This window comes from Humulus lupulus, chromosome 4, assembly GCF_963169125.1.
Source record: "Humulus lupulus chromosome 4, drHumLupu1.1, whole genome shotgun sequence".
Classification (NCBI taxonomy): Eukaryota; Viridiplantae; Streptophyta; class Magnoliopsida; order Rosales; family Cannabaceae; genus Humulus; species Humulus lupulus.
The window spans coordinates 127,629,860-127,641,393 of record NC_084796.1 but is presented as its reverse complement, the minus strand read 5'-3'; the positions used below and the strand labels follow the sequence as shown (position 1 = coordinate 127,641,393).

At 37.6% G+C, this 11,534-nt stretch overlaps 1 protein-coding gene across 1 annotated transcript; it reads left to right on the top strand.

Moving 5' to 3' along the window:
• The first annotated feature begins 7,952 nt into the window (after positions 1–7,952).
• LOC133830803 (uncharacterized) lies at positions 7,953–9,998 on the top strand. Its single transcript, XM_062260874.1, has 2 exons — positions 7,953–8,537; positions 8,840–9,998. Exon 2 carries the CDS (start codon positions 8,867–8,869, stop codon positions 9,812–9,814), a length of 948 nt encoding a protein of 315 aa, XP_062116858.1. The 5' UTR covers positions 7,953–8,537; positions 8,840–8,866; the 3' UTR covers positions 9,815–9,998.
• The last annotated feature ends 1,536 nt before the right edge of the window (positions 9,999–11,534 follow it).

The window sequence follows — 11,534 nt, the reverse complement described above, 5'->3', positions numbered from 1 at the left end:
CCATAGAGCCATTCAATGCGTGATCATCGACTTTGGAGTCTGTCCCTGACTAGTCAGTGTCTTAACCAGGTAATCAGCATTCATTAGCATTTAATATGCAATCCACGTTCACATATATCAACCAACATGCCTCAATATGAAACCATGCATGTCATATACCTGTACAGGGTGCAACTATATTCATACACTGTTTTCTTACCTCAAGTTCGAGCGAGAAGTATGATAAAGACAACCCCTGAGAACGATCGATCTTTTAGTTCCTTAGCGGTTACCTAATCACAACCAATTATAACCTCCATTAATGAGAATCCACAATAATAGGGTCTTAACCTAAGCACCATCCTCGGGACCTCGAAACATGCCCACACGGTGAGTAGATTCGATCCCAGGCCTTAAGGATTGAAACCCCAAGTCAAAAACCCTTAAAAACACTCAAAACGGGGTTTGGAAGGAGCAGGGTAGCGCTACAGCGCTCAACCCCTAGCGCCACAGCGCTCTACTCAAAACCTCCCAAAAGCCAAAAACCCTCCTGAGGAGCGCTATAGCGCCCTAGGGTGGGCGCTGTAGCGCTACCTCCAGCCCAAAACATCCCTGAACCGACCTTCTTCATCTCCTTCGTTTCTAACTCGATCTCCAAGCTTCCAAAGCCTATTCTTGATGCCAAATAAACCCAAAAACCATCCCAACACATCCCAAACATCACAAGCATGGGAACCCTAGACAAAACTCCCAACAAAACCCATGAATTCACCCTAAACATTTCAGCTGCAAAACAACACCAAAACAGAGCAAACCAGAGAAACTATGGTTAGAAACTTACCCAAAGCTTGGCTTATGAAGCTCTTCAATAGTGGAACACACTCCCAATCTCCCAAGGCTTGCTTCCTAAGCTTGACTCCTCGAAAATTGGTTCAAAAACCACAAAGAACAGTGAGAAAAAGGAGGTACGGGAGAACTCTAAAATATACTCTGTTTTCCTTTACTATTTTCTTCAGCCAAGAGTGTTATATCTATCCTAGGGGTGAAATGTCCATTTTACCCCTAGGTCAATTAATGGTTACTAAAGACTCCCAAGGGCATTTTTGGTACTTTCCTCCTAACTCGTTAATCATAATTAACGCTCTCCAATTCCCGCTATTCTCAAAAATCATAAACACCAATAATTCACATCCCGCTACCCTTTATCTCCCGGTAACGCTCTAACCATCAAAATCACCCCGAGACTCAACCCAAGTCCCGACACTTAAACCTGTTGTGACTAAACCGCTAATCAATAATCTACGATCGTCTCATGTCGAACAGCTCGAACAAACCCACATCATAATGTGGTCTCAACATATATCATCGACATGCATACACGTAACATTATATTATAATATAATTCTCATAAACATGCATAAACACATTAAATAGCATAATTAACCAATTATGGCCCTCCCGGCCTACAAATCCAGTCGTTAACCGTAATAGGGAATCCGGGGCATTACAGCAAGACGGTCCCTCTCGATATTCGACGTGGAAAGGTTGTAAGCCGAGTCGGCAAACCGCTGAGCCACGGTATAGGTCTGCACAAGAAAAATAACAACAACAATGATAAGTAACAAAAAAAAGGGAATAAAAATATATAAGGCCGACATAAGATGCATGAAGATCCAACATAGCGAAACTCCCAAGACCACTCCAATCAGCTTCGGGGAGGTCTAAGGCGATATGGACATACCGCCGCCCGTAAGAGGTCACCATGCAGCCCACCCAGGGCGCCCCTTCTGAGCCAAGGGTACCTGGCTGGGTAAGGACAGACGACCCGCTCGCCGAAACAGGAGGGGGCGTAGGAAGATCGGAAAAATGAGCCACGGGTAGATCAGGAGGGGGTGCAAGAAGATCAGGAAAGTAAGCCCCCGATGGACCGAGGTCGAGGGGAGCCTAAGGAAAAGCGTCAAAGTCCTCAGGATCGGGGCAAACAAAATGCCCCGGTATGGCCTGTTGACCCTGGAATCGGGAAGCCATGTCAGGGTCGAAAGGGGAAAAGGGAGGGCATTCCCTGGGGGACGAAGATAGCTGGTGAGGTTGCCTGTGTCCAAGGGAGACTCCCTCCGGCACAAACTCGGCCTCACCTTCACCCGAGCGATGCTCAGCCGAGGCAGCCTTCGTCTTCTTTGACCCAGGAAAAGTCCAGAGCAGCACGGGATCTGAAACCGGGGACAACTTGTGAAAGTTGAGTTTTTCCACAGTGAATAGGTATGTAGCCCTTCTCACTTCGGGGTCAACACTGATGAGTGTGTTCACAACGTCCGCCTCCGACCCAACAACTACATGTATGGTGAAATGCTCTACACAATTCACACCATTGTCGACACAAACATAAGTTGTAAAATAATAAGTTTTAAAAAGAAAAGAAAAAGAAAAGGTGGCTCGAAGTAATTACTGGGAGCAGAACGAAAGTGCTCACAAACAGAAAGGGGGCCCTGAACAAAGAAAAAGTCCTGCTTCCAGGAACCCGGGTTGGACACAGCACCCTCTATCAAGGGGACTGCAGTATTGGCTTTTTGCAGGAAATAAAAGCCCTTGGATTTGGGAGAGGGCATGAGATTTTATAGGAAATGCACCTCTTGGGCCATAGGAGCACGATGGACAAGCTCCATAAACGCGATGAAGAGGCAGCTCAAGGTCAGTCAACTGTTGGGTGCCAGCTGAAGTGGAGCGAGGTCAAAATAGTTGAGAATCGCGAAGAAGAATGGGTGTAATGGGATTGTACCACCGGCCTTCAGGATATGCTCGCTCATGGCCACGTAGCCCGTATTAGGGTTGTCAGCCCGACACTTGTCCGAAGGGATGTATAATGCGTACTCCGGAGGAACACGGTAGTTATCTACTATTTCCATCAATTTATTTTCGGACACGTGGGACACTAGGGAGGATGCCAATAGGGGGGTAGTGTCCTGGTCATCAGTAGCCACCTGTCGTCGTCCTCTCTTTGGCATATCTGCAAAACCAAAGGAAAAAGGTGAGGAGGAGGCAGAACACTTTACCCTCCATTTTTTCTTCCTAGCAAGAGTCTTCCACCGAGGCATTGGCTGCGGAAGCGCTAAACTAGGGAAGATTGAAAATAAGGGCTGAGGAGAAGACGGGACAGCCCCATGATAGTCATTAGGAGAGAACGGGCTAGGAGGCTCAGGCGGGAGATGTCCCTCCATAAACTCCAATTCCACCTGCAAATCTAAAAGGGTCACCCTAAGGTTCGCTACATGGTCACTAAGGTCAGGGGGAAAGGTACTCCATCTCCTCTCAACATCGAGTCAATTTCGCTCTCTACCACCCAAATTTTATGCCTAAGTTCATCCATGTGCTCGAGGTGACGAATACGGGCCTGCCTTAAAGTGTCATGGTCATGATAAGGATTTTCCCCAGGGGACTCTGAGTCTGAAGACAAGTCAACAAACTCGACCCGCAGAGGAATGTCGAACGGACCTTCACCTGCCATGAGACCTCGTCCCAAAAGCAAAAAGGGTTCACGTATAAATGGGAGGATTGCTACAAAACACAAAGGAATGGGCTCAAAACCTCTAGGCACAAACGCTCTAAATGACCCACTACGGGGTATGAATAAAGGGGCATGCAACAAGATTTACTCACGACAAGCTCAGGCTAAAATACCCCATCCCGAGCAGTGTTAATTTGGACCCAATGAACATAAAAAAAATAAGAGAGAATATACCTCAAGCAGGCAAAATGAGACGTTGTCGTGGTCAAAAGGAAGTTAAGGGCCAAAAGCACCGTCACGGTCAAAAACAGCCAAATGGTCGAAAGTATGCGTCTGCAAAAACAAAGGAAAAGGGTGTTTTAGTCCTCAAACGCCTGCATGGATATAGACATACAATAAATAAAATCAAATATGAAAGAAAAAAAAAAGGAAAAGAGAAGGGAAAAGATAACAAAAATGAAATTGTGGGGGATTGAACCCCTCACCTCTTGAAAGGAGCAAGGATCCCGAAACCACTAAGCTAAGGAAGTAAGGTGTAAATAATAGGCAAGGCATGAAGCCTATTTATAAGAATCAAAGAGAACAGTCTACAAGAGAGCTTGAAGACTATCTCATAGACTAGGGGGCAAGTGTAGATGCTCAAAATCCCAAGCTTGCAAAGGAACCAAAACACACGCTAAGGTCCCCTAACCGCCTTAATACACGAAACGCATAAATACACGTTGTGCCACCAAGGCACCGCGAGAGGCGCCTCGCCCATCAGTGCCGCACCACCTGAATTCGTGTGCGCGCAGGGCCTCGCGAGAGGCGTCTCGCACCATTAGTTGCGCGCGCGCAGGGCCTCGCGAAAGGCACGTCACGCCATCAGTGGCGCGCGCACAGGGCCTCGCGCCATCAGTGGTGCGCGCGCAGGGCATCGCGAGAGGCGCCTCGCGCCATCAGTGTCACACACCAGTAGGGCCTCGCGAGGAGGCGTCTCGCTCCATCAGTGGCGTGCGTGTAGGGCCTCGCGAGAGGCGCCTCGCGCCATCAGAATCACGCACCAGCAGGGCCTCGTGAGGAGGCGTCTCGCTCCATCAGTGTCGCGCGTGCAGGGCCTTGCGAGGGACGTCTCGTGCACCTATCATCTACGTCTCATGGGTGGCCCTGAGGTGCTTCGGGCGCCTTGTGCCAAGGATCCAAGAGCTCCATTTCGCATCACGACCCCTGCGTACACCAGGTGTCTCGCACCCAACACCTCAAGAGGGTGTCTCCTATGAAGACCTATGGAGACCCTAACATTTAGAGGTAAAAGCCCTAGCATAATACAAAAGTATCTTACTAGTACGATATTGTACAGGGTACGACCTTTAAGACCCCGTACGTCTGATCCGAATATTCATGTCAGACAAGTAGTGGGGGTACTAGGAGAGGGGACATGGCCTGTATGCTTCAAACTAGACGTCAAAGCCGACACCACCACCAGCACCACTACGCCTGGGGCCACTCCTCTAACACTAGTGCTCAATAAGTAGTGGAGGCATCCCCACAGACTTTGACCATGTACCGGAGCCGACACCACTACCCTTGAGACCACTCTCCTGATAGTGTACTCATGTACCATCTGGTCTCTAGGACCACAATGTATCAGGCGCCATTAGAGCCCATTATAAAAGGAACCCCACTTCCACTTGGAAGGGGGTTGGAAAAAACACTGTAGCACTACACCATAAGAAATACAAGTTCATTTCACCATTTTCTTTCTGCAACTATTCTTTGAGTTTCTGATTAGATATTTGAAGTTTTTCGTTGATAAGTTCTATATTCCCATTTTTTCTAACTTAACTTGGTTGACGAGTTCGCACTGTCAACACCTAATACTAGTGACTCGTAGACTAAGGCTCATTAACGCTCCAACCATGTAAAAACTGTGATCTTATTTATTTCTTAGCCTTTATTTCTAGCTCTTATCTTTTAATATATTTATAGTCTCTGAAAAATTCAGTAAATAGTTTTCTTTATTATTTTTTTAATAACCAAAATCTAAAGTAGTATTTGTAGAGAGTGGGAGATAGAGTGAAGAGATGGAGAGTAATTATAAGGGAGATTTAGATCATGCCCTATGTATGGATGTCACTTGTGATTGCTTACATACATATGTTTGGTAACATTGGTTCCATACTTTCCTAACGGATCGAATATTGGTTCCCTTAAGGGTTAATTCTAGAACTGAATAGTTATTAAGCTTAAATCTATAATTTGATTATAGATTAATTATTCGCTAGTGAATTAATGATATTTAAGAATGAAGAGATAATTCGAAGAGTAAAAGTGTAATCTTGACCAACTCTAATTAACGAACTAATAAATGGAGGATAAAGCGACATTTATTGATTATATCAATAGACTACAATAGAAAACTCTATAAATATAATTTTATAAATAATTAAGAGTGCAATTCCATATTTATAGTAGAGTAATCATAGAATTAATAAATAAAATTATTAGATTAAAGAGTTTAATTAATAATCTGGTTTATTGGAGCTTCGTATTATAGGTCCATGGTCCCCAGATCACCTCTGTCTTACACTATCAAGGGTAAGGATATAAAAAAAAGATTTGTATAGCGAATGACTAAATCGCAAATGAATTAATTTTTCAGGGCAAGAAAATAATTATGTGATAGTTATGAGCAATTGATTAATTATGAATTAATTAATTATTTAACTATATAGTTTTTATTTTGAAAAACTATATGTTAAAATAAATAAATATTAATCATGTTTGGATTAATATAGGGGAAATTAATAATTATCTTATTTATAATATGATATTTATTTATTGGAAACTAATATTTTAAGATAAAATTAATTTTATATTGACTGATATTTATTTTAGGATAAATATATTATCTTAAATATTAATTAAACAATCAAATGAGAAAATTAGGGAAAATTCTAATGTGGCTCATGACACTCACTGAATAATTAGTGTGTGTGGCACCACTTAGAGATAGAAATATCCTAAGATTTGAATTTCAAATTTTTTTCTTTATTTAATTATTCTATTATAATATGATTTAAATTTAAAAATTTAATAGGTTATAACTATTCAATTTTATTTTAAATAAAATATATATTAATTAATTAAGTTAATTATCTTTATAAAATTGAATGAAGCGATACTTTCAAGAAAAAACAAAATAAGCGATTAAGTTGTTTTTAGAAGTTTTGATTGTCAGACTCTTTCTAATTAAAAAAGAAACAATAGAATTTCCTTAAACCAAAAATTTTATACTCAACATCATCTTTCTACTTAAATCTCTCTAGATCTCATGTGTTGAGTACATCTAGAGAGTTCTAAATCAACATTTTGAATCCTACGTGCCCACAAATGTCTTTGTGTGTTTGAGGATGAGTTTGAAAGATCAAGGTGTGAGCTTTCCGAATAAGGATAGGAAGATCGTTGATTTATACAAAAAGATTCGTGGACTTTGATAGTCTACAAGAGGTAATCTCTAATCTATTTGTGTTTGATTTAATATATCTATATATGTATGATCCTAGCTGGTATTAATAAATTTTTAAAATATCAATTTCGCTGTGTATCCTAATTTGTCATATTTAATACCAACTTATTTTATGTTGATATCTTGTTGATTTTGTACTTTTAGTGTATTTTTGGTAAATATAATTTTTTTTTCAGTTTTCTTTTATTGTTGTTGCATGAATTAATTATGCGTATGTTTAGTTCATTTAAGTATATTTTGAGTTGATGTCTAGTTGATTTCTAATTGAGTAAATATTTAGTTTTTCTTGACACAATTTATAATGCAGTGATAATATTTTTAATGTTGTTTTTTTTTATTATTTTTTAATTTAATTTGGGTTTATGTTTAGTTGTTCCTATAATTATGTTTTTAATTTATTTTGAGACATTATATAATGATTGCAGTGATAAGTTTTTTAATGTTTTTATTTTTTTTTAGTTTATTTTGAGTTGATGCAATGTATTATCTAGTTAATTTGAGTTGATGTATTGTTAATTTTAAGTTTTTTTTTTTTTATATCGTGTTTTTGTAGATAAAATTTTTTGAAAATAATATTTTTGAAAAATTAAGTTAGTAAAATTGAAAAGAAAAAAAAGTTAGAGATAACAAAAATGTAAAGAATATATATAAATAAAAAAATGTGTATTTATGAAAAGAAACAAATTATTTTTACCAATTATTCATTTTTTTTTTCTTTTCTACTCTACGAACATTAAGTTAAGCCAATCATGGCAAGGAAAGAGAACCTAGCCTAGTCACGCAAACATCCTATACAAGACTTTACTTAGTAACCACAGCTTTGAGGCTAATAGCTATGACAAGTGGTTTGGTAGATTTCATTTCCAGCGCAGATTTGATCCTATCCACAAGCCCCCACCCATTAAACAGTCAAGCCCACGTTCTTCTTCTTATCATTATTTTTAATTAAATGTTCAAGAATCTTCTTTCTTCTTTCCGAGTTTCCAATTTTTCAGTTCTTTTTTATTATAAACCAAGGACAAAAAGTGAAGAGACTACTTAAAACTCGAGCCCACTGTCTCTTGAGAATTCATCTGATGCTTCTTAAAGGTGAGCAATTCGAGTCTCCCCACCAATTAGACACTGACAAGTGGGTTAATTGATTAAGGAAAGACACGTGGTATGTTTAGCGCGAAGGAGCAGATTTCTCTCGAGATGGTGACTCAGCGGACATCTTTTCTTAGCATCAAGTCCCTTCATGGAGGGGAAAAACTTTCTAAATATATATATAATTGACTCCCTAAATAAATATTATAAAATATCTTCTGCTTTTTCTTGTAATCTCTTTACTTGTTGCTCTGCCTGCTCAAATAGGAAAACCTTAAAAAGTGTTTTATTCCACTCATTTGATTTTTGGTTTGAAAGAAATAAATCATAAACCAAGCCAAATTAGTATACTGTTTCTTGAAGTTTCAGTGTTTGATAAATAGCCTATTTCATCATTTTGTAATTTGGGTTGCATGCAAGGAAGAGATTCAAACTCTGATGGAACCGTTGTTCTCTGCCCAGGTTCATATTTCTTTCCTTCTTTTTTTTTTTTAATTTTAATTTTAATTTATAAACTTATAATCTGTATTAATCTATTTCTGGGTTTTCTACACTGAATGTTTGAAATATGCTTTTTGCTTTTTTAAGTGATTTTTTGTTGGTTAATGAGGGGTATGTTTAGTGGTAGAAACTAAAATATGTGTATGCATATTGTTATTCTGGTTTGATTTTGTATATGGGATTTTGTTTTTCCTAATTTCTGTTTCTGGGTTTGGTGATGCCGAGTTATAGCTATTAATTTGTGTTTCATTGGGTATGTTCAGGTTTTTGAATTCTAGGGTTTGTGTATAATGTTGATAATAAGTATGAATACAAAGAGACAGAGGCGACCAAATGTTAGGTTGGGGGAAATAGGAGATGTCTCTGCAGCATTTGCATGTGGGTATTCTCGGGGTACTAAGGGAAAACTAGGGCTCAAGAGTTGGAGGAATGATTTTGTGAACCCTGTTGAGACTGAGCAAAATCCATTTTGTGGGTTTTATGAGAGAAAAGATTCTGAATTAACAATCTCTGACCCTGAAGTTTCTCCACGAAACTCAGCTGATTCTCAGCAGAACAGAGAAAATAAGAACCCAAACTCTTCAAAGGATTTTGGATTCAAGGCGTTTGATTTAACTGAGAATATCAAATCCACGCTAGATTTTGGAAATATAACCAGAAAATGTAGAGTCATGAAGCGCCGGGGACAAAGTAGGAGAGTGAACAATGGTTTTTTTGGTAGTTCATGGGGTTCTAAGCTTAGTCCGGAGTTTAGTGAACCTGATGGGAAAGAGTATGGCGAGAAGGAGTTTGATGGATACACTTTTAACATATGTGATGATTACTACCATGACAATGGCTTCAAGGATTTGTCTGATCGCGAAACTCCAGCATCAAGCAATGAGGTTTGTGAATATGATATGTATGGATGTAATAATAATTCACAAAGATGCGGGAAATTTGGTGATTATTGGAATGAAGATGCTTCTTTTGACGGAAATGTTGCAACTAAATGCGGTGCTGGTGTGTGGGATGAGATGAAACTTGATCAAATTGACACAAACTCTGTTAAAACATGGCTGGAGGAACTGGGATTTGGTAAGTACGCAGATGTTTTCGAAATGCACGAGGTTGACGAGGAAGCTTTGGTACTACTTACACTTGAAGATCTCAAAGAAATGGGGGTATTTTCCGTTGGACCTCGGCGGAAATTGTATAATGCAATCCAACAGCTAAAAGGTGGAGATGTTTCTGGTTAACCATTTAATCATCTCAATGTATAGGTAATCTTTCTTTTGGATTATTTTTTGGCTGTCCTTGTCAACTTTTTGTGCAGGAAACTGAGTTGTATGTAACCTTTTGAAACTTCTAACACTTTTTGTTTCTTGTTTCTGTATCTTTTAGTACTGTTCAATGAGATAAACTAAAGTTCATACTTTTGTATGCGGAGAATTTTTTAGTATAGCTTACCGTTGTAAGTTTACCAAAACATATGTTAAATAGTTGGATCGAACTAAGATATTTCATACAATTGTTGTACCAACCTAATACATGATGGAGATATCACTTTTCTGGTTTTGGTGCTTTCTTAGTTTATTAACTTTATCCTCAGTTTCCTTGATCTCCATCAACTTCATCGCTTATCAGTAATCACAATACTAATGTTCCATGTTCCAGTTTTTAGAACCTTCTATGAGTTGAATTTCGAAGAAACTGTTGTTGGCTAAAAGTTGCCATCATATTATCTTACAAAGGGTTGATAGTTTAGTACTTAATACAAGGTAGTGCTACAAAATGATTCATGGATTGGGAAAATTAGCCCTATCTATGCTTAAATTGAGTTTTGAAGGATGAATAATAACTCCTACTTTTTAGTCGTCTCCGGTGGCAGCATGTCAATCAGTTATACAGCATGTAAGAAGTTTAATCTCAATATGGTTGGAGTATTTCCCCGTTCAGGAGCAACATATGATGGTTTAAACTCCAATCCTTTGTACATTAGTTGCTTTGCTAATGTTATGTACCTGCTTATTTATAGAGAGAGTATTATTATTGTTTTTTTGTTTTTTTTTAACTGCATTTTCTTTCAGTGGAAGCAAAGGTCTGTAAATTGTAAAGAAAGTTGGGAGATTTGGACAACTGTTTCGAAATAAAAGCACGATCAAAGCTTAGACCATCTCTCAAGATGTAAATTTCAAAAAAAATAAAAAGAAAAAAATTAGTTAATGTTTTATTTGACCTAATATTTACAATTGTACTCCAAGGCAATCTCCAATCTCCAAATTAGTTAATGTTCTATTTGACTTAATATTGACATTTGTACTTTAAGACAATCTTCATACAAGATGGAAAAATTTAGCACAAAAAATAAGTTAATATTATATTTGGTCCAATATTTACAATTGTGTTCGAATGCATAAGATACAATTAATACAAAAAAAAAGCTTAATAATTCATTAATATTTATTCCAAACATACAAAAATGAATTTTTTTATTATTTTTTATTGTCCAAATTATGTATTTTAAAAAATTTGTCAATAAAAAAAATAAATAATGATAAATGCTCATTTGGTATTCTGTATTTTATCGAAATACAAACTTGATATTATCTATTTTGTGATAATTATAAAACACAAACTTAGTATTATCTATTTTGTGATAATTATCAATCAATACCATCAGTTTGCAAGTTTGGTATTCTATGTGCCTTTAAATTTTTAATATTCTCAAATTACCTCTCATTTTAGTGATTTATTTGATTTTCAATTATTTTATTATTTTTAAATAATTTAAATATATTTTGAGAATTCATAAAACAAAATAAATATTTAATTCAAACTTTAAAATAATTTTAATAAACAAAATTATTTTAATTAATTAAAATCTTATTAATGAACTTTAAATAAATCTAAATTTTAATTTAATTAATGTAAAAAAAAAATCCATATTTCACCCAATGTCACCATCTCAATTCTCCA